We start from the raw sequence: 24,902 nt of genomic DNA, 5'->3' as shown, positions 1-24,902 counted from the left end.
TCTAAAATAAATGATTCCATTTACACTGAAAAGGTTTATTTAAGAATATAATGTACACTTGATTAGCAACTGTTTAAGTGAGACATTGATTGTAATAATAGTCGCAGTGCTGTTTGGACCATCACTGTTTACTTAGGTGTGGAATTCTGTTTGCTTCTGACATTCACCAATAAAAACAGGCTTAATTGATCACTGATTGGTCAACTGTGTTGTACATGAAATTAATTTATATTTAAACAGTGAGAACTTTAGGCATAGGGGTTGAAATTAGGGTTAACGTTGTAGTTTGAGGTTAGTGAGTCTGAACTGATACCATTTGTCTGTGTAGTATGACAGTCAGCACAACGAAGTCTATAGGTACATTGCTACAGGTTAAGATGAGGGGAATGAATACAAGTTACTGGGATAGTATACCACCATTTTCTGATGGTTAAATACACTGCCTTAAATTTAATATCAGAGCACAACAGGGAGATTGAGTTTATTTTCTTATGTGTCAAGTGGCTTTTCTTCAGTAATTACACACCAATATGGAGGTTAGATGGATGGTGGATGGACACATCCATTGTAAAAGAAATAACTGAAATGAAAGTTTACATAGTTATAGATTTCATTTTTGGACACAGTACAGTAGTTCTTCCCAGTCAGCAACTACAGATACACTTTAGTAGCCCACAGCAGAGAGCCATGTTGGCACCAAAACATTGAGACAATAGTGAATGGAATGCAGAGTAGAATGGGATTGTTGGGTACCAACACAGATCCACAGGGTGGTTGGAGTATGTTCCACTTCTCAATCAGCACATCCTACTACAGTACTGGTTGCAGGACACACGAACATAGGTGCTACTAGGACATCAGATCAGTGCCCACTGTTGCAAAACGTTTCACAACAAAAACAAGTTTCTCTGGGACAAATTCAGGTACATTCCTCCCGGTTTGGTTCTTAGTGATACTCCCCAGTCCTTGAGTCTGAGGAAATACTTCATATGGCACAGTAGAGGTGACTACTCTGTACCTAAGGAATGCTACAATCAGCACTTTCTGTATATTCCTAGTCTTCTGCACCTGATCTAAAGTATCAGAAACACTGGTGTGGACAACATACACAGTAGCTTCACCCAAGAACTAACAGCCAGGACTATCAACCTTGGTTACATACTAATTGCTTCCTTAAGACACATCAAAATACCTTTGATTTGTTAGCAAGCTCAGAAAGTAAATGTAATTAGTTGATTGACATGGAAAGTGTTTTGGTGTCTCAAATCATACCCTGGTCACGTTAAGTTGCCAAACATTGCAGATAGAAACGCCATGAATAGAGCTGATGTTATTCCTTATTCTTACATGTCAGAGGCATGTTTGTTCCACAATGCTTATTTCTATCTGAACATTCCAAAAAGTTGCATTTTGCTGAACGCGCCCCCTATAGTGGACTATCCTCAGTAGAAAGGCTTCAGCTGCAGGTTAGTTGAGACGAGGAAGGGAAACCACGATGCATATCAATGTGTTTGTAGAATGATGATCAAATGTCTGAACAATACAATGCTTCCTAGTGAGAGGTAGTGATGGAAACACTAGTAGTGGGTTCTGACAGCAGTCAATATGAAAGAAACAGAAAGATCACTCTGGCCGGCACAGCATGTGTTGGGCAGGGGAGTTTTTTTGCAGGCTTTGGGTGTGTGTCTCTAGCCATCGATGTCCCAGCTGAAGAGATGATGCTTCACCAACATGTCTTGGACTCCTTCCTTCAGTGGCCTCTGATCTTTCTCCTGGAGGGAGGGGGGAAGTAAAGAGTGACAGAAAGAGGCTGTTTGTTTAAAGGGAGTGTATAAGGAACAGCAGTTGCTGGGTGCAGTTTAAAAATGTCCACAATGGAGGTCATGGGTGAGGTGTGCGCATTGGGATGGTTTTCACCAATGTTCACTATTCTACTATCACTAGCCACCACCAGCTACGCTCAACAACTGAACCAGGAACAGCTTTTGTTTAGATAACTCTAGTTTCCTAGTTGAGTAACTAGACCAACTACATTGACCAGAGATCAGAGTTTACCTAGAGATCCCAACTAAAGAGGTAATGGTCACATCTGCATCCCCTTCATTGAGAATGTCTGAATTCCGCAAGACCACACATAGGTATGAGTTCACAGGGTGTGTGTTTCACACACACATACATACCTCTTTCTTGACAGGCAGCTCACAGTCCTGAGAGAGACTGAAGGCAAACTTTGAGAGAACCCTAAGGAAACATCACCTTTTTAAAACCACACCACCATCCTTTCCACACATACACCATTTTATATCCATTTCACTTCATCCTGGCCTCTAAGTCTTTCAAAAATAATCTAGCTGTTAATACGCTTGAATGGCGTGATTTAATCTGGTAATAGTCTGCTGACACCGTCTTGTGTGTGTCGCTCTCGCATTCATTCTCACTTGTGACCTCACAGTTTCACTCCAATCTCTCCTTTGTTTTATTTCTCAATCATTTGTTCCAATCTCTTCTCATTCTCTCTTAATCTCTCGTGGACATCTGTCTCCATCTTTTACCTGAGTTCACACTTGATCTGGACCCATCCTGGGCTGCGTAGGAAGGACCAGGGCTGGTACCACTTCTCCACTGCAGGCATACTGGAACACAACACCTCCAACCACAGGTGTAACACCTGCTCACTGTGTGGGGAGAGAGATGTGGTTAGGGAGTGTTCACTGATAACAGGGACAGCCAGGATCTCTGAGTGAGAGAATCTGTGTGACTCACTTGAGGCCCACGCAGAGGAGCGAGCGGAACTTGACGTCCATCTGAGCGTGTGCAGAGTCGTGGCTCATATTTACAGACTGCACCGCCTGGAAGAGACAGACGGAGGGCGCTGAAGCATCACTGAAACAAATGCTTATGAACAAAACATTCAGTGAAAAATCTGTAGCCTAAGGCCTGTGTTTCTAACAGTCAACATTCACAGCCCATCGGCCCCTACCACGAGGCAGTTCCTCATTCCCCATTTGAAAGCACCTGAAATGCAGATACTAAGTATCATCATTTTTTAAATTGTACTTTTTACCTCCTTTACTCCCTAATTTCGTGATATCAAATTGTCCCATCGCTGCAACTCCTGTACGGACTCAGGAGAGTTGAAGGTCGAGAGCCATGCTTACTCTGAAACACGACCCCGCCAAGCCACACTGCTTGTTGACACATTGCTCGCTTAACCCAAAAGCCAGCCGCACCAATGTGTCGGAGGAAACACCGCACACCTGGCGACTGAAGTCAGCGTGCAGACGCATGGCCTGGGACATCCCAGCCAGCCAAACCCTCCCCTAACCTGGACGGTGCTGGGTCAATTGTGCGCAGCCTCATGGGCCTCCCAGAGGTTTGTCAGTGAATTATTTTATAGTCAGTCTAGTCCGGGATTGAACCTGGGTCTGTAGTGACACCTCTAGCATTGTGATGGTGTGCCTTAGTCCGCTGCACCACTCAGGAGACCCAGATACTGTAAATTCAATGGAGAACTAGGCCCCATATTACACAGTTCTTTCAGATCATGGAGATGGAATGAGGAAGTCTCAGTGGCGGGAAGTCTTCAGTGGCGGGAAGTCTTCAGTTCGGGAAGTCTTCAGTGGCGGGAAGTCTTCAGTCTTCAGGCGGGAAGTCTTCAGTGGCGGGGTATGAGGAAGTAAACAGGCTTGTTATAGGATAACATTTACAAGAGGACTCACTCTGTAGAGCAGCTCCTCTGGTGTGAGAACCTTGCCATCCTCATCTAATCTGGGGGGAGAGAGAGAGAACTGATGAACTGCACCACCCAACTAAGACAACTGTGTAGGAATCCTAGCTGTTCATATGGTACAGAGGTCTGTGTGTGTCTAAGTTACCTGTACGTCTTACACAGCACCAGTCTGGAGTAGACCGAGTTAAAGTCCCTCTCCACCTCTCTACTGGCTGCCTGTGGAGAAAACAGACAAAAGAACAGTCAGGTAAGGCACCGACAGACAGACACTGAACACAGCCCTCGGTCTCCTACCTCCTCTATGAAGAGCCAGGGGTGGCAGGGTCCTCCCAGTATGGACGGTTTCTTCAAACCGTGTTGGAAGATGGCCTTCAGGGCAGGACACAACGTCCCTCTGACCAGGTCTGTCACCGCCTCAGTCACCGAGTCATCACCCGCCAGAGAGTACTGGGGACAGCAGAACAGTTATACATACAATACTGACAAACCCATAGACTGGATATATCCACTAAAAGAACACTGACAAATTTAAGTCTAGTAAAAAACAGACTGACTAAACAATAATTCACTGACAAACCTCTTTGCTCCGCTCATCGAGGATTTCTACGAACTTGGCTGGGAACCAACCTTGAGTAAGAGAACAGATCATGAGATAGACTAGAACATTCTAACACTCTGGGGAGATTCTATCTTTTCCTAAGACATGTGGAGCGGAGATTGGGACAGAGATGGACATTCTACAGGACGTGGAGGGGAGATTGGGACAGAGATGGACATTCTACAGGACGTCGGAGCGGAGATTGGGACAGAGATGGACATTCTACCGGACATGGACATTCTACAGGACGTACGGAGGGGAGATTGGGACAGAGATGGACATTCTACAGGACGTACGGAGGGGAGATTGGGACAGAGATGGACATTCTACAGGACGTGTGGAGGGGAGATTGGGACAGAGATGGACATTCTACAGGACGTGTGGAGGGGGGAGAGATTGGGACAGAGATGGACATTCTACAGGACGTACGGAGGGAGATTGGGACAGAGATGGACATTCTACAGGACGTACGGAGGGGAGATTGGGACAGAGATGGACATTCTACAGGACGTGAACGGAGGGGAGATTGGGACAGAGATGGACATTCTACAGGACGTACGGAGGGGAGATTGGGACAGAGATGGACATTCTACAGGACGTACGGAGGGGAGATTGGGACAGAGATGGACATTCTACAGGACGTATGGAGGGGAGGGGACAGAGATGGACATTCTACAGGACAGGAGGGAGATGGGGAGATGGGGTGTTTTCATTCACCTCTCAGCCCATTGAGCTCTCCCACCCAACAGTGCTCATCTTTCTGGGAAAAAAATCTGAGAAAGAGAAAACAGAGGGATGAGATGGAGGAGTGAGTTAGTCACTTTTGTAAAACGTTAGATTTTTTTTTTAGACGTATGTTTTCACACACATTTCACACGCTGTGTTTGCGAAAACAAAGTCAGTGCTGTTAATAGTATAGCTTTCCCACTGTCCCTGTACCATACCGGGCTCTAACTAGTGCTACTCTGCTCACAAACACACGTGACCAACTTCCTTGACAACGTACCAACGGATTTAGCTACACAAATACATGGCAACATTTAAAGCAAGCTGTGGAGTGAAATTACAGCACTTAACTCCGTTACATGTATGTGTTCTGTCCACTCACTGTGATGATGTCGTTCTTCCTGAAGCCCAGTTCGTCATCGTCATGGCGCTCAAAGTCCAACAGGGCTTTGGCCCGTCTCCGTCGGTTACGAGACACAACCAGGAAGTTCTCGTGGTCTCTCTGGTGGCTCTCCATGGAGTAGTCTGGAGTCAGGTCCTGAGAGGAGGAGGGACAGAGGGAGAGAGAGAAAGATGAAGAGAAGGGACATAGATTAATCTAATCAAATTAGCTCAGAATGTGCATCAAACATGTCAATCAGAATGACTCCACTATTTCCTAACTGTGTCGCAGTGTGAAGCACCATTGATTCAGTGATTTGATTTAATGACCGAGTGACTCATTGTTGGGTAACATGACTCACGGTGCTGCTGTGTCAGGGGAAGAATTCAATTATATGACTCATGACACGATGACACCAGGCACTACCTAAAGCCATCTACTGGAGATCAGGCATGGGAAAGGGGGATAACCTAGTCAGTTGTACAACCATGCATTCAACTGAAATGTGTCTTTGCATTTAACCCAACCCCTCGGAATCAGAGAGGGGCAGAGGGCTGCCTTAAATTGACATCCAGGTCTTCAGCACCAGCATGGGGGAGGACAAGAGATGCATACATTCAGCGACTTAACGGCCAGCGACTGAGCTCAGAGACCAGAAAGTCTCAGATTTCTGAAAATTATCAGCAAGGCGATAATCAGTAATCTGATTCAGTAGTGATACTCACAGTGCTGGTGTGTCGGGGATCCAGACAGCTATATGATTCAGTAGTGAGACTCACAGTGCTGGTGTGTCGGGGGTCCAGACAGCTATATGATTCAGTAGTGAGACTCACAGTGCTGGTGTGTCGGGGGTCCAGACAGTGGAAGTGTTCAGCGGTGCGGGTGATGGCCTCTCGGAGCGCTGCTACCAGCTCTGTCTGCTTGATGTTCTTAGACTTGAGAGCCTCCGCCTCATCCTCACCCCACAACAGAGAGCTCAGAGTGGACTTCCTACGTAGCGACTGTCTCCTCACAACCTATAGACACACTCGTTAGACATGCTATCACACACACACACACACACACACACACACATTTCTATCAGACCACTCACTTTATTGAGGTTGTTGTTGAGTGTGTGGGAGTTGTTGGTGTTGAGCTGGGCCTGCTCATTGAGGATGTAAGCCAGATGTTTGTTTCTCTGGGCCTCCAGTGTGTCCTGGGACAGCGCCCCCGCCAGCCTCATGGCCTCCCCCAGTACTACAGCCCCGTCACCCAGCTGGCTGGGCAGATCGGACAGCGTGTTGAAGATGGACGCAGAGTTCTCAGAGGAAACCAGCTCCTCCTCCTGTAGGGGAGAGAGGAGAAGGTCAACCTCCTGTAGGGGGAGAGGAGAGGGTTAAACAGGGGAATGACCAATCCCAAATCCCCAAGACACTTGTAGGCCTCTAGATCTGAAAGGGTTGGATAGATGTAAGAAAAAGAGGTGGAGTTATTACTGTATGATTTTCAATACCAATCCAATCCTTTCTGATCTACACAGGTCTAGGGAGTAGGGGTTGGTTTAAAATCAAACCAGCAACCAGCCAGCCAATGAGAAACAACTATCCCACCTTGATCTTGAGCATGCCCAGTGTGACCTGGAAGAGTACCACAGAGCCCTGGTAGAACAGCAGGTCCCAGATCCTCAGCAGGATGCGGATGTCCACCACACTGGCAAACGATGTCAGGAACCAGTGCAGCGTGATCAGAGACAACTCTGGGGGAGGAGAGGAGACGAAGGGTTAGGACACACAGGCAGGTTGGTCTCCTACACTACACCTGACATTCTTAGCAATGTTTGTGGCCTCAACACCAGACTTTAAAAGCCTTACTACAGTTTCCCTGTAGATCCCCGAGATCCCTATTCACATTTTTACATTAACATCTTAGTCATTTAGCAGACGCTTTTATCCAGAGTGACTTACACTAGTGCTTTCAATCTTAGCTTAGTTAGCTATGTGAGACAACCACAGTTCCTTTTCCTCCATAAAGTAGTAACCAGCAAAGTAGGATAAGACGAGTGTTAAAGTGTAAAGAACCCCATCTCTCTCACCGATGTCGTGCTCCTGCAGAAGCCTGTCCAGGCTTGGTAGATACTGGACTATGAGCTGTCTGAGGACCCTCTGGTCTGTCTGGACCCCCAGCAGGGTGGAGGAGAAGTAGGAGGGTGGCAGCAGGTCCTCGATCAGGGCGCACATCATCCACAGCACGTCCTCCTCCTCCAGGAACAGCAACAGACATGACACCACCTGGGGATGGGGAGAGGGTGGAGAAAAGAATCAGAATAGATCAGATCTTTATTGTCCCCGTTGGGCAATTCGGTTGCAGCGAAAATACAGAGTCTGGGCAGATACAAACATATACACATTACAGTAGAGGTATTACAAACTCCCTAGATTAAAGAGTTCATCAAGAACACAAGATCAAAGTAATATTTAAAATACTATTTAAAACGTGCAGAAAGGGACCTGGATGGTAATATGCCAGGTCTTTACCAGCCAGAGGAAAGTGTATTAACCTGGATGGTAATATGCCAGGTCTTTACCAGCCAGACAGAGGAAAGTGTATTAACCTGGACAGAGGAAAGTGTATTAACCTGGATGGTAATATGCCAGGTCTTTACCAGCCAGACAGAGGAAAGTGTATTAACCTGGATGGTAATATGCCAGGTCTTTACCAGCCAGAAGAGTGTATTAACCTGGATGGTAATATGCCAGGTCTTTACCAGCCAGACAGAGAAAGTGTATTAACCTGGATGGTAATATGCCAGGTCTTTACCAGCCAGACAGAGGAAAGTGTATTAACCTGGATGGTAATATGCCAGGTTTTACCAGCCAGCCAGAGGAAAGTGTATTAACCTGGATGGTAATATGCCAGGTCTTTACCAGCCAGAGGAAAGTGTATTAACCTGGATGGTAATATGCCAGGTCTTTACCAGCCAGACAGAGGAAAGTGTATTAACCTGGATGGTAATATGCCAGGGTTTTACCAGCCAGACAGAGTAAAGTGTATTAACCTGGATGGTAATATGCCAGGTCTTTACCAGACAGAGGAAAGTGTATAGATCGTAACTACACAATAGAGCACAGTGAACGTCCTCCTTACCATGCCTGTGCCCTGGCAGTAGCCAATGTCTGGGTAGAGCCATGCCAGGCCCCGCAGTACCCGCCTCAGCCTGGGAACCCCCACACTCTGCAGGCTGCAGAAACACGCGTTGGAGGGCATGGTCCGCAACAGGTCCTTCTCTATCTGAGAGGGGGAAGAGATGGACGGAGTGGGATGAGAAGGGGTGGAGAGATGGGGGGAAATATTGTTTTTCAACCAATGTGTTGTAAGAGTTTACAGATTTATTAGTATCTATAAATGAATAATCAACCATTAATAAATCCCCTTGTAAATCACATATTTTTTTAAACAGGTTAACAATGTTTGATCCTCAATGACAGATTTTCATCAAGGGAGAGAAACATCTGACATCATCAGTACCATTCCACCCCTCCACCTGGAGTCATCTGGATGTACAGTACCTCAGCATCCAGTACCTGTTTGGCAGCAGTGGTCTCGTCGTTGGTGCTGTTCTTAACCATCTCTTTGTAGGAGATCTCTGTAGTCCTTTTCTTCTGCAGAGCTCCAGACAGACGCATCCACAACTAGCACCACCAGAGAGAGGGGGGGGGCAGTCAGACAACAGACTACAGGTTGACCGATTATGATTTTTTAAACGTCGATACCGATTATTGGAGGACCAAAAAAAGACAATACCTTTGAGATTTATATATCTCAATCAATCATAGACCTAATTATAATATAAAAACACACAGAAATATGAGCCTTAGGTCATTAATATGGTAAAATCCGGAAACTATCATTTCGAAAAAACAAAACGTTTATTCTTTCAGTGAAATACGGAACCGTTCCGTATTTTATCTAACGGTTGGCATCCATAAGTCTAAATATTGCTGTTACATTGCACAACCTTCAATGTTATGTCATAATTATGTACAATTCTGGCAAATTAATTACGGTCTTTGTTAGGAAGAAATGGTCTTCACACAGTTGGCAACGAGCCAGGAGGCCCAAACTGCTGCATATACTCTGACTCTGTTGCACAGAATGCACGAGAAGTGACATCATTTCCTTAGTTAAAAGAAATTCATGTTAGCAGACAATATTAACTAAAAATGCAGGTTTAAAAATATATACTTGTGTATTGATTTTAAGAAAGGCATTGATGTTGATGGTTAGGTACACATTGGTGCAACTATTGTGCTATTTTCGCGAATGCGCTTGTTAATTAAATAACCCATTTGGCGAAGTAGGCTGTGATTCAATGACAAATGAACAGGCACTGAATTGATTATATGCAACGCAGGACAAGCTAGATAAATTAGTAATATCAACAACCATGTGTAGTTAACTAGTGATTGTTTTTTATAAGATACGTTTAATGCTAGCTAGCACCTTACTTTGGCTTCTTGCTGCACTCGCATAACAGGTAGTCAGCCTGCACCGCAGTCTCCTTGTGGAGTGCAATGTAATCGGCTATAATCGGTGTCCAAAAATGCCGATTACAGATTATGAAAAATTGGGAAAATCGTCCCTAACTAAAATCGGTCATTCTGATTAATCGGTCGACCTCTACAACAGACATCTCTGAATCAGGTTATACACCGTAGTAGGAGTTGGCCCTTTGACCACTTTATCTCCCCTTACTGGTCTGTGGTCTCATTCTGCCTTTTCCCTTTGTTAAAACCTCTACTGCTGTGTTTTCCCCCCTCTAGGCCCCCTTACCTGTGGTCTCATGCTGTGTGGTATGCCCCCCAGCACCAGGGAGCGGAGGCGTTCAGAGCGGGGCAGGACGGGGAGATGAGGTCCCAGGTCAGGTCTCCTACGGTGTGGTTGTGGGTGAACTCCAGGTGGGCCTGCCAGCGCAGCCTCTGCTGGGGGTCCTCTCTGGGGCTCTGGCCTCGGCTCTGGCTCTACTCCATCTGGAGGGGAGAGATGGTGTTCAACTTCAGTTATCGTTGTTCAGGGTTATACTCCTGCATTCCTGTTACTTTGGCACTGTCTGCTTCCCTGTTTGAATGATTTCTCCTCCTCCACCACTAAGGTCTGCTTCCCCCGTTTTAACCCATTAGACATGGGCCCAACAACAGCTGCGTCTCAGTTCCTTTACAGTGGACTACGTCTACAGTATCAGCAACAGGTCAATAGGATTTCAGCAAGCAGTGCAAGTCACTTTTTAACCTTTATTTAACTAGGCAAGTCAGTTAAGAACAAATTCTTATTTTTAATGACTGCCTTTCCCCAGCTAAACCCTAACCCGGATGACACTGGTCCAATTGTGCGCCATCCTATGGGACTCCCAATCACGACCGGTTGTGATACAGCCTGGAATCGAACCAGGATCTGTAGTGACACCTCTAGCACTGAGATGCAGTGCCTTAGACCGCTGTGCCACTCGGGAGGCCCCAATTCAATGCCTGTGAATTGATCACAGGTATTGAATTGATCGGTCACACGTTGCATACTGTAGGTATTGAATTGATCGGTCACACGTTGCATACTGTAACTGTAGAGCTATGGCTGAAAACATCTGAAAGACGATGGCCAGAGCTTACCCATGATGTTGCGTAACGATTTCATTCAATAAGTCAGTTTTAGTCCATGTATGGAATAGTTGGGAAATGACAAATCCGAAGTGCCCACTTTGTGCAAATGTGTGTGAATGCGGTCTTTTCCTATGATATGTGACATACACATTATTTTCAGCCTACGTTACATTTCAGGACTGGGTTTTATTTGGGTGTTACCATCAACCAGCATGCCACTGTTTATTCATCAGAAACAGGTGCAGTGTTATTCATTTTCAAGACTGAGATGAGCCAAACAGCCTTGTGTCCACTTGTCAACCTGAGCCATGGAGCAAATTAAAATGGGGCGTGGAAACAGGATTTTTTTTTAAACCAGAAATGCATCATCCATTGGATAACATATTTTTAATAAAGACTAGCTAAAAATAAAAATTTATCTGACCATTTTATAAATGGAATAATTGTGTGATATGATAATATTTTGCAAACCTGCAGCCGTATAGTGGTCAAAACCAAAGTTGCTTCTCTACACGTTCCACTGCTTTGATTGGTGTAACGTTAGCTAGAAACCACAACTGTCTATCAAGATAATGAAAAGCACCCGTGAAAGAACATTCAAGGAACTTCGTCACGTCATTTGCGGCGTGAATGATCATGAGGTAAGTCATTGTGTTGCCCATCATTTCACTTCCTGTGAGAACCATGAGCAGAGGCTGACTTGGCTTTGTTGTACCGCAGCCGAAGCCTACCAGCAGTCTGCCAGCAGCCTACCTCACAAAGGTTGCACTGTGTCCATTACAATGGAGAAAAACACATTTCAGCTTTGTTTCAATAGTAATCTATATTACTGGAGCGTCATATTCTTTCTAGCAATTTCAATGGTGGATTCGTGGACGCAATTTAGGGAAGATGCCACAACTATGGAGATAAAAATAGATGGCGAAGTCAAAGACAGGCCAGTGGTTACCATCTGTGGAGTAGTTCCCCCTAAATCAATGCTTGTGACTTGGTGCAACTCAACTGTGTTTTGATCCAGGGAAAAGAGGGCTGAGCACAACCCACCACGGTAGTCAACTCTTCATCTACTGAATGACTGCTAACATATTGCTGGGTGAGTAAAGACGATATCATTTAAAAGAAGCAAATCACATTCAAATTGATGCATGCAATGAGTGATATATCTGTGATGTTGAAGGTTTGAGTCCTATGTTTTCTTCTTACCATCACTGTCCAGCCTGAAGCCAAACTCATCATACAGCAGTTCTGCCTCCTCTGTTGGTCCTTCTGTCAACAGAGACAATAAGAGCCATACAACAAGTCCCATGACCTATTATATTAAAGTACAAGATAAATCACAGTAAACACTAAGGGTTAAGCAGTACCTTTATAGGTCAATGAGTGCAAACAAGACGCTACAAGAATTAATGGCAAAAAATATGAACATGGGCAGGTGTGGTAAAAACATTCACATTCAATAAATCCAGAAATAGCCTAGAAAACCACAGTACTAAGCTAGAGGCTCCCTCTCCTAAGTGATAACCTAGCAGTACAAAGATGTCAGGTCAGTCTGTACCTGATAGTACTTGGCCAGGATGTCCTGGGGCCACATACTGGAGGTCAGGGCTGAGAAGGGGCCCCCAGGGGCTGGAGTGTAACCACCTGGAACACAGAGGGGGGAAGGAATGAGAGAAGAGGGAGATAGAAGAGGAAAATGAGATACTGTGAGGATAAACTGATTGTGAGTCAAATAATGTGAGGGACATAAAGAAAATAGAAGGACAAGAGGAAACACGAAGGGAAAGGGGCGAGGTGGTATGACAGAGGACTGAATGAGAATAGACTGACAGGAGGAAAATCAAACCCTGACAGAGAAGTTTGAGAGAAAGACAGAATGGAAAATGATGGGGGGGTGAGAGGAGAAACTGGCAGAAGGATAATCAAAGGCACTATCAGAAAGGGGAAGCGTAAGGGAAAGAAAAGGGAGAGGACGGAGGGATTGAGGGAGGGAGGAGGGGAAGAGAGGGATGGGAGCCCTTACCTGACATGCCGGAGGAGAGCAGAATGAATAAGGTGTGTGTTGGTGTAGACAACCACTCTGGGAAAGGAGGGAGATCAGATACTAGCACCGACTCTGGAAGGAGAAAAAACACATACAAATTACCTGTCTGACCCAGTAACTCACTCACACTAATGTCCCAAAGATTAGTCCCCCTTTAGTTAACTCCTTTTTCAATCCAAGAGTGGCAGAAGAGCTCCTGCATGTTCAGTTTGGTCTTCAATTCCATGTAGCAAGGTAGCCAGCATCAGTACATCCTTTGGTAATCCTAGTAAGGAGGGGTCAGTTCAAACACATTTACAGACACTAGACAGAGCACACAATAAGAGCTTAACCCTTCTCCATGTCAAGCAGTAGAACTACTGGAGCAACAGCCTCTCATGAACACACCTCTTCCTTATAGAAAACAAACAAAACAGAAGACTCACATGACCTATTCTTGCACCATGCAGTCAGGATCAAAACTGATAGAACAAGAGAGGGAGGTCAGGATGGAGAGAGATACAATGAGGAAAGAGATTGAAGTGAGAGATAAGGAGGAAGAACAGATCAGAGCAAGAGGGAGAAAGAAAACTGGGGGTGTGTGAAGGAGGAAGAAAGAGGGATAAAAGTCTGAAGCACCAACTGTTCTCATGCAATAATCATGACAACGTGACCATGGCTGCTGCTCTACATACTGTAAATATTGCCCTTCCTTGACTTCTCTCACACACACACACTATAAGAGTGTTATTGTCTTGAAAGTAAACCCATGACATGCCTATCTCCTCAGGGAGTAGAAGGGGGGCTGGCAGCAGCATTTGACCTCAGTGTATTTGAATGAGCAGCAGTTAAGTGTACCCATTAAGACCACTTCCATCTTTGTATTCAAAGTAGAAAAAGAAACATGTTCTGCTATTTAAATGTTTCAACCAGTTATTCTAAGCCTCTCTCTGTTAGTGATGGCTGTTTAACAGTCTGATGGCCTTGAGATTGAAAAACAGCTTCTGTCTCTCGGTCCCAGCTTTGATGCATCTGCACTGACCTTATCTTCTGGATGATAGCAGGGTGAACAGGCAGTGGCTCGGGTGTTTGTTGTCCTTGATGATCTTTTTTCCCTTCCTGTGACATCGGGTGCTGTAGGTGTCCTGGAGGGAAGGTAGTTTGCCCCCGGTGATTCTTAGTGCAGACCGCACCACCCTCCTCCCTTTGTGCAGTTGGCGTACCAGGTGGTGATACAGTCCGATAGGACTGTTGCGCCTTCTTCACCACACTGTCTGTGTGGGTGGACAATTTCAGTTTGTCCGTGATGTGTACGACGAGGAACTTTTTTTTTTAAATTACACTTTATTTTTTATTTTTTTAACTTTCCACCTTCTCCATTACTGTCCTTTGTTTTGTTGACATTGAGTGAGAGGTTATTGAACATTCCGGACACCACACTCCGAGGGCACGGACCTCCTCCCTGTAGGCCGTCTCGTCGTTGTTTGTAATCAAGCCTGAGTAGCAGACAGTTTCCTCTGGGCACCTTATTCATCCAAGCTACTCAATACTGCCCCCAGCCTTAACAAGTTAAACATATTGCACTTTTACTTTCTTCTCCAACACTTTGTTTTTGCATTATTTAAACCAAATTGAACATGTTTCATTCTTTATTTGAGACTACATTGATTTTATTTATGTATTAAGTTCAAATAAAGTGTTCATTGTTCATTCAGTATTGCTGTAATTGTCATTATTATAAATTAGAGGTTGACCGATTAATCGGAATGGCCGATTAATTAGGGACGAATTCAAGTTCTCTCTTTTTTTTTTTACACTTTTATTTAACTCGGCAAGTCAGTTAAGAACACATTTTCAATGACGGCCTAGGAACGGTGGGTTAACTGCCTCGTTCAGGGGCAGAACGACAGATTTTTACCTTGTCAGCTCGGGGGATTCAATCTTGCAACCTTACAGTTAACTAGCCAACGCACTAACCACCTGCCTCTCATTGCACTCCACGAGGAGATTGCCTGTTACGCGAATGAAGTAAGCCAAGGTAGGTTGCTAGCTAGCATTAAACGTATCTTATAAAAAAACAATCATAATCACTAGTTAACTACACATGGTTGATGATATTACTAGATATTATCTAGTGTGTCCTGCGTTGCATATAATCGATGCGGTGCATATCGTTGCTCCAATGTGTACCTAACCATGAACATCAATGTCTTCTTAAAATCAATACACAGAAGTATATATTTTTAAACATGAATATTTAGCTAAAAGAAAACCAGATTAGCAGGCAAAATTAACCAGGTGAAATTGTGTCACTTCTCTTGCATTCATTGCACGCAGAGTCCGTGTATATGCAACAGTTTGGCCCACCTAATTTGCCAGAATTTTACGTAATTATGACATAACATTGAAGGTTGCGCAATATAATAGGAATATTTAGACTAATGGATGCCACCCCTTAGATAAAATACGTAACAGTTCCCCATTTCACTGAAAGAATAAACGTTTTGTTTTCGAGATGATAGTTTCCGGATTCGACCATATTAATGACCTAAGGCTCGTATTTCTGTGTGTTATTATGTTATAACTAAGTTTATGATTTGATAGAGCAGTCTGACTGAGCGGTGGTAGGCACCAGCAGGCTCGTAAGCATTCATTCAAACAGCACTTTCATGCGTTTTGCCAGCAGCTCTTCGTGGTGCGTTAAGCATTGTGCTGTTTATGACTTCAAGCCTATCAACTCCCGAGATTAGGCTTGTGTAACCAATGTGAAATGGCTAGCTTGTTAGCGGGGTGCGCGCTAATAGCGTTTCAAACGTCACTCGCTCTGAGACTTGGAGTGGTTGTTCCCCTTGCTCTGCATGGGTAAAGCTGCTTCGAGGGTGGCTGTTGTCGTTGTGTTCCTGGTTCGAGCCCAGGGAGGATCGAGGAGAGGGACGGAGGCTATACTGTTACACTGGCAATACTAAAGTGCCTATAAGAACATCCAATAGTCAAAGGTTAATGAAATACAAATGGTAGAGAGAGAAATAGTCCTATAATTCCTATAATAACTACAACCTAAAACTTCTTACCTGGGAATATTGAAGACTCATGTTAAAAGGAACCAACAGCTTTCATATGTTCTGAGCAAGGAACTTAAATGTTAGCTTTCTTACATGGCACATATTGCACTTTTACTCTCTTCTCCAACACTTTGTTTTTGCATTATTTAAACCAAATTGAACATGTTTCATTATTTATTTGAGGCTAAATTGATTTTATTGATGTATTATATTAAGTTAAAATACGTGTTCATTCAGTATTGTTGTAAATTGTCATTTTTCCAAATAAAATATATTTTTTTAAATGTGGTCCCCCAGTAAATCAGGTATCGGCGTTGAAAAATAATAATCGGTAGACCTCTATTACAAATATATATATTAAATATATATTTATTTATTATTTAAATCGGACGATTAATTGGTATCGGCTTTTTTGGGTCCTCCAATAATCGGTATTGTAAAATCATAATCGGTCGACCTCTAGTCTGGGTAAGCATTATCTAATTATTAAAACATTTTTGGGGACAGTTTGTTTTTGATATGGCTACTATACAAATATGCAAGTAACCATTTCACAGTATCGTTTCCACCTTCTGTATCCTGTGTATGTGACAAACTTCAATTTTATATAGTGTGTGTTTACTACAGACGGTAATGTGAAGACCTGCACCAAAGTCAGATTAGGATATAGGCCAAGATAGTGTATTTTGCACCAAACAAATCTTTGGTTGTTTACTACACTAATCTGTTTCGCACATGGCCTCACATGTGAATCACGAAAGTGACGGGTGGGGCTAACGCTTAAGAGGATGTGAAAGATGCTGAATGGGTGTCGACAAAGAAGAGTTTACCAGTAAGTGTACCAAAACACTAAAAAGGGCCATTTTCTCAAAAGTGGGGTTACAGGTTTAACTTTCAAAGCAGAATTACTTACACTGCAGTTGAGGAACAATGGGTATAATATACCATTGTTCAGGCTCAGAGTCTCTACTTTTATCCCAATATTTTTTTATTTTTTTTTTCATTTCAAAATGTTTCTCCATTGGACCGAATCCAGATGGTGAGTCACATATCCACATACTAATACACCAATATTACCTGTAAAGTCACTTTGTTACTTTTAAGTCCACCTTTGAAAATACATGCATACAAGTACTTATACTTACTCTGAAATAAAGGGTATTTTAGTTCATTGCATTACGATCAGTGATTTTAGTATTATGCAAGTAATTTGGGATTAACAAATGACACTGATGATTTGTTGAGTTACTGAATCTCTGATAGAAATCAATACAGTTAAACTATTCACTACCGAAACATGTAGTCTCATCTCCGTAACCTGCGTATCATTACTGTAATGCACCGATATTGAGATTAGGAAAAATAAAATGTATACTTTAAGCAATTGTCTTAATCTTCATCCAGATATGTGCATAAATACAACTCATAAATAACACTGTATACATAAGTGATGACAAAAACATTTTAAAAGTTTTGTTTACTGTAATGAGAAATTTAAAAAAAGTTACATTTGTAATATTTTTATTTTCAGTGTGATTAAGTCAGGCCTTGTCATTAGGGAAGCAATGTTACAAAGTATTAGAAATAGATTTGCGTACAACTTTTTGGGACTTTGAAAACGGTTGCAATAAGAACGTTTTTGCATTGGTAGTTGTGGAAATTGTGGCAAAATGCATATCTGATCAAAAAAATGTATCCTAATATCTCAGAGATCCAAGAGGAAATGTCATGAAAAATAACACGATCATTCTTTGGGTCAAATGTCAGTTGTGTGAGAATTACCCATGCCTGTGTGTATGTTTGTATGTGCGTTTGCAAGGACAAATCAACAGGCGTTAGCCTATCTGGTGAATGAATAATGAAGCCTAAAATCATGTGAGTGAGTGAGAAACCCTTCTGCAGCCAATGCAGTAGGTAGAAAATCCCCACTCGATAACACACAACTCACACCACTTGTTCATGACTCATATCACAGGAGTAAAGATGAGCTGTTACCTCATCACAGGCCAAAAGAACACCTAGTTGGTTACCCATGGAGACAGTTTCCCCCGGAGACAGTGTCGTCTCTTAATCTTGGATTGGGAGGAAAGCTCACTCAAGTCTTATGAGCTGTGTACCTAACTCCTTTGAAACAAGTCATTTCCAATCACTATGACAAAAACACATTACAGCATTGTCCATGTTAACAAACAGTACTTAGCCTATTGAAGATGTAATCAGACAGCCAGACTTTGACTGGACAAACAGAAAAATTTAAAAGCACACACAACTAAGTTTAGATGCATTTTACAACACCAGGAGACCTTTTACAAACCTGTTTAACTGTGACAAACACTCCCGGCAACTATACCATGGTAACCGACGACAGCTTCATGGAAACAGACACTGTCGGAAAACAAACGTTGCGGCAACAACACGACCACCTTGAAATTATTAAACAGCTGGAGGCTCGCTCTTCTGATACAACTTCCTAGAGACCATTCATTCACAGTAAACAGCCCCACTATCACCTCCTCAAAAACAGACATTAGGATAATAGCTATAGCCAGCCAGCCAAGCATATCAGGCCAACCACCATGGCAACAAAGCAGTCATTCATCCAGACAGGGAGTATCAGCATATGAAGAGGATATTTGGGACTTGAGAAATCAATTGGTGGTTTGGAGGATGGCCAGAGCAGTCCTAGACTAGTCCTTGTGTTTTTCCTACTTCGGGGGTACAGGGCAACATGTAGGCTACACAGTCATATGTTGGATTGGTATTACACATTTATAGGGCAAATGTATCCCTTTTCTACATTCTTAAAGACAATTCTGGAAGAAAGCAGAAGGCAGATTTTAAGGCGAGGCTATCCTGTGTTTACCTACACTTTACACAATGAAGATCCTGCTGTGTGGGCTGGGAGTGCCCTGTGTGTGAGAGCCCTCTTGAGTCACCAGAGCAGGAGATCTGGCTTGCAGATTCTGTGCCTTTTTAAATCCCTGCTGAAGACATTTGTATAACAATGTGTTTAATGCATGATTTTAATTATCCATCTTGTTTCTTTGTCCTTCCTCCAGTCTTTGTTAGTACTTATATTTTGTGTTGTTTTATGATGTGAAGCACTGTTGCTTGTATTGAAAGGTGCTATACAAAACATTTTTTTTTTAATGTATTATTATTAAATGGCAGCTACATTTGACATTTGCGTCATTTAGCAGATGCTCTTATCCAGAGCAACTTACAGGAGCAATTAGGGTTAAGTGCCTTGCTCAAGGGTACAGACAGACTTGTCACCATTCGGCTCTGGGATTCGAACCAGCTGCCTTTCAGTTACTGGCCCAATGCTCTTAAAGGAAGTGCTGCGATGGGCCTTCTCCCTCTCTGCTGCTGTAGACTCTGGTGAAAGTGACCTGTTCTCTGCTCATAATCCTTAATCCATCCCCTTACTCCCTGGCTCTCCTTCCAGCAGGTCCCCCCAGAGCCAGACAGTCACGTCAGCAAATGGTGAGTCACAGCAGGCTATATCATTGGACACACACACAATGCAAGAGACAAGCTGCCACGAGCACCACTCTGCTCAACAGCTAAATTATGATCAGCAGGCCCCATTCTCTTTGGCATGCTGGCGTCGCACCGCACACAAACAGTGGCATACACGCCCCATCACAGGTTCCCACACCTATTCCAACACACAGACATGTGAGACACGGTAACGAGAAATGCCACTTTCTCTGAAATCCCAAATACTATTCTGGGGAAAGCTCCATAAATCCACAGCCTTCCAAGGAGCTTAGAGGGAACTTAAATGTCATCACATCACTCCCTACTGAGGAAACAGGCTCTGCCTCTGATCCAAACGAACACAGTATCCAACAGCATCCGTCACACTGTGGTCTTTAACCAACAGGTGTTAAAGGCAGAGTGTGTGGTGGAGCCAGTAAGATGGTACCATTCATTTCACTATTGAAACATGCAGATGTTTCCAACACACTGGAGCAACGTACAGAAGACTGAGACGTGTTGTTTGTTGCTACATTGTATAGGCTTAATACAACCATCCTAGGCACTCAGACCAAACGCCAATAACAAAACAACCCAAATCAATACTTAATGGTGTCAGTAAAGTAATGCACAGCACTTTAAACATCTAATAAGGATGAAAATTACACACACATCCCCTGCAAGCACCTGACCGAGGGATGGGCAACTTTGTTCATGGCTCAGGGGGTCTGCCATTTTGGGCCCTTTGTGAAATTATCTTGGGCCCTCCCCATCCACCATGCAAGCAAAACATTTTTATCGCCCCCCGACAGCAAAAAATATGTATATTTTTTTGGTTATATTACAAATTTCATGCAAACCTACTCATTTTGCCATGGGGTGGATTTTTGTTAAATTAAACGCACTACGCATTATGCGGGTTGAATGCTGTAACAGAATAAAATAATTAATACAATTCCCATGACTGCCTATCACTTATTAACCATCAGTTATTCACATGACTTTAATATTTCAGTTGTGTACATTACATTTGTTTTATATCATTTCATTCCAAGTCATTATCTCTATAGAGCTGCTGCCTACGCTGTCTGACAAATCACTATTTTAGTAGTTCAGAGTAAATAAGGCAGACTTATGACTGCTGAATACCAATATCTCAAAGCAACTGCTCTCCGTGTATCCCCTCTTGATCCTGCATTCATCTGTAGCTTAGTAGCAGCAATGGTCAATGTAGTTAATTATCATGTTTTCTGCACTAAACTATGTAGAACATTGGCCAGTTGGAAACTAAAACATCGTACATTTCAGACATGATCTGATTTCTCTACAGAAACTGCAGTACATTGACAGAAAAAAAGGAACAAAGAGGAATTTCAAATAATTAGCTAGTTGTTTAAAAATGGAAAAACAACCGACACTTCAGTTAAATCCCTAAGCACTAGTAGTGGTGCGCGACTCCTGTGGTTGGAGTAGCCTCTTGCTCGACTCCAAAATACGCTGAAACGGATGCGCACACACCACCTCATTATTGCTGAGTCCTACTAGGAAGACTGCATTTTCATTCTAGAGGACTGACATGAGCATGATGCTGCCCCTTTGCTCATCAACTTAGCCTAAAAATGACTAGGTGATGTGTAGGAGCAAGAATATTTCTGTGATATATCTGCTGTGTGCAGCCTTGATGGACCCCATGGAATGACATGGCACAATCTACCATGATAAGGCTAGCAAGTTAGCAGATTTAAGGAAAATTAAATTAAACATTTGGTCCCATTTAGAAAATCGATTTGTGTTAAGAAAACATGCATTTCATAATCAACTAAATGTTTTGTCTGCATTACCATGGCATAGAGGAGTGTCCCAGTTTGACAGTAGGTGATAGGGATACTGTCAAAATGTCACTATTCTAAAAAGCTGGGGTCCACCATGGGGCCCATCAAGGCTGTGCACAGTCATTTAGATTTACATCCCATTACAAAATACGTAATGAATATCCTTTCTTAGTGAAAAAAAAACAAACAATAGAACCTTAACATCAATTACCTCAGAAACCCTATGTCATTTGACTTATCATTATGCCTCTAGAGACATGCCATTACACGGGATGCCATGCCCACAATGATGCCCATTGAACCAATTTGTTTATCAGTCTCATATTTTCGCAATAACACACAGGCATTGATTGTTATTGTACAAATGTATAGGATATCCATTACAAAGCTTAAATCTCCCACTCTGCCAGGTGTCCTGCTTAACCATACTCACCCTATACTTTTATATACATTTGATGAATTTATGAGGCATTAATAGACAAGACATTGCTGAATACAGATTACCAAAATATAACCTATGCACATAGTTCTGGCTGTCTGCCCCGATCCTCTCTGTCCCTTGCTGTCTTGCCTGTTACTCTTTCTCTCCGCTATGAAAAATGCTAGTATGTGTTTGGTCTTCGGTATGTTGAGTATAGAATAGCTCAGCCTACTCACTGATAGCTCTTACTTCAATGTATTTGCGCGAGACATTGCAAGACAAGAAATGACAAAATACAGCATTGCGATAGCCTACATCTTCTGATTACTGATGCATGGTTCTGGCTGTCAGCCTAGTGGGCGACACACCTACCTATGCCTGGCTGTGCTCCCACCCATCACTCTCTCCCTTGTTGTTGGCTCTTTCTTTACTGTGAAAGATGCAAGAGTTTGTGTTCTCGAAGTAGACTATGGCAAATAGTTTCCACCTTTGCAAAAAATAATGAATCTTTGGAGTTGATTCCAAGCGGAGCAGATGTCAGAGAATGGGGCAGATAGTCAAGGAATCAAATATTTTGGAGTCAACTCCCCACCACTAAGCACTAGCAGTTTTTCAGCTAATTTCCTGCAATTATACACGTTGCCATAGGATGTAGAGAAATGTTTGAAGTTAATATGATATCTGAATGATATCTGAATAAGGGCCCCTGGTCGCTCATTTGACCATGATTACAACAAGCTTAGATAACTGGGTAGACAAATTAACCAATCTAAAAATGTTTTGCTGACATGGGCTAATTGAGTGACCATCTGTGAAAGCCATAAGAGAAAACTACTGATGCACAACCACATTTCGAAATTGCACCTTGTGTTTCTACTATGCTAACTCAGTAAGTTAAGACCAACTGAGTTCCTAAAAACAATAAAAAAATAAAATATCCGCGCGTCTACAAACAAGTGTACACTGCGCATGTGTGGAAAAACCTAGTAACCACCATCATCCCATGGCACCGATCACAAATCCTCGTCAATGAACTCGCCATACTAACTTTAATTTGTCGGTTATAAATAACATGATCATATTCCATTGTAGCAGCAACACAACGTTATATTGATGCCAACAGTCCAAGCATATTTCACGACTTGGAGGGATGGAAACCTTTATCGTTCGTCATCACTTGACATGAACATATTCTTTGATTCGTGATTGTATTGGCTACCTAACAAGCTAAACTTCAGTTTACTAATATGCTGTTCAGAACATGCTAGCTAGCTAGCTACATTGCCAATCATGATAGATAGATTCAATGAACATGCATGAAGCCTGGCTAGTAAGTTAACAGTTCTAGCTTGCTTGATAACAACGCTAATGTTACCTAACTGGCGAACTAATAGCTAGCTAGGTAGCTAACCATATGTTAAATACGGCTCTGGCTACAACAAGTGCAGTGTCAGTGACTACATTACAATAGCTAGTATCTTACCTTATTGTCATTCTGTACAATTACAAAGGCTGTCCAATATTTTCCGCCGGCGTTTCTTAGTTGTAAAAATAGCCAAATCTTCTACTACTGGGGTCTCTGTTTTGCGTCATGCACCTGTCTGCGGTGCGTTTCTCTTTGGTATCACTGCGCTTCTCCAATGTTTTCCAATGTGAAAAGTAGTCCCAGATCCCGGAACTACAGTACGTAACGTAATCTGTTTCCATATCCTTCCGCTTTGGACTCGATTAATGACGTGGAGTGTGGATTGATATGAATGAATATGGATCAATTTCTTTATTTAAATTGTATAATGTATACTTTGAAAGTGATTCAGTCCAAGAACATATATGAATAAATTTAAAGATGAGGAATGTCGATATTTGAGAGAAATAAAGTGAGTATCGAAAGAATAGGCATTGAAATTCCTGTTCAGACATTCTCTGACATCTGCTCAATGTAAACAGACGCATTAGCGGATTGCTCTTTGCCTGTCAATCCACTGACCTTGCAATGGCAAATACAGCCCATTACCAGTGAGTGATTAGCTAACTATTGGATGGATGATAGATAATGGCTGATTGATAAGGTTGTTCAGATATATATACTCCTCCCTCTTTCTTTTTCTCCAGCTCCACCACTCCCCCTTATTTCTCCCTCTAGCACTCTCCCATTCCTCTATTGTTTGTGTTATTCTCAGCTGTGGTCAGACAGAGTGCCTGGCCCTTGACATAGAATAAACAATGGGAGCACAAGAGTGTGAAGAGAGAGTGTGTGTGTGTGTGTGTGTGTGTGTGTGTGTGTGTGTGTGTGTGTGTGTGTGTGTGTGTGTGTGTGTGTGTGTGTGTGTGTGTGTGTGTGTGTGTGTGTGTGTAGTGTGTGTGTGTGTACTTACCTTGTGCACAGACATGGAACACTGATCACTTTAATTGACACTAGTCACTTTAATAATGTTTACATACTATTTTACCCACATCATATGTATATACTGTATTCTACTCAAGGCCTATCCTAATTTAACTATTGCTGTACATATACTATTCTATCCTATGTATTCTTCAGATATACTATATATTCTATCCATATACTGTCCATATATATATATATATATACATACATACATACATACATACATACATACATACATACATACATACATACATACATACATACATACATACATACATACTGACTCTGGACTCAAGACATTGCTCGTTCTAATATTTCTATATTTCTTAATTCCATTTTATTTCTTTTTTAGATTTGTGTGTATTGTTGTGTATTTGTAGATATTACGGCACTGTTGGCGCTAGGAACACAAGCATTTCACTACACCCGCAATTGAATCAGCTAAATATGTGTATTCGACCAATCAAATTACATTTGATTTGCTTGAGATTTAGGAGAAGCGTAAACTGCTTCTATAGAAACCTTTCATCTCTGTATACTCGTCGCAAGACCCACTGGTTGATGCTTATTTATAAAACCCTCTTAGGCCTCACTCCCTCCATCTGAGATACCTACTGAAGCTCTCA

At 42.7% G+C, this 24,902-nt stretch overlaps 1 protein-coding gene across 1 annotated transcript; it reads right to left on the bottom strand.

The window, feature by feature from the left end:
* Positions 1-19: 19 nt before the first annotated feature.
* On the bottom strand, positions 20-23,523 carry LOC135554725 (small G protein signaling modulator 3-like). Its single transcript, XM_064987155.1, is given in 24 exon segments — positions 20-1,772; positions 2,181-2,241; positions 2,553-2,675; positions 2,764-2,849; positions 3,720-3,768; positions 3,876-3,946; positions 4,025-4,177; positions 4,308-4,357; positions 5,046-5,096; positions 5,433-5,592; positions 6,270-6,452; positions 6,530-6,763; positions 7,029-7,174; positions 7,511-7,706; positions 8,563-8,706; positions 9,000-9,107; positions 10,249-10,316; positions 10,319-10,425; positions 10,427-10,445; positions 12,273-12,323; positions 12,326-12,335; positions 12,625-12,710; positions 13,090-13,182; positions 23,371-23,523. Coding segments are annotated over 23 exon segments (2,247 nt in total). The 5' UTR covers positions 13,097-13,182; positions 23,371-23,523; the 3' UTR covers positions 20-1,688.
* Positions 23,524-24,902: the final 1,379 nt, after the last annotated feature.

Source organism: Oncorhynchus masou, chromosome 14, assembly GCF_036934945.1.
Source record: "Oncorhynchus masou masou isolate Uvic2021 chromosome 14, UVic_Omas_1.1, whole genome shotgun sequence".
Classification (NCBI taxonomy): domain Eukaryota; kingdom Metazoa; phylum Chordata; class Actinopteri; order Salmoniformes; family Salmonidae; genus Oncorhynchus; species Oncorhynchus masou.
Note: the sequence above shows the minus strand (reverse complement) of the source record. Positions and strands in the feature narration are given on the sequence as shown.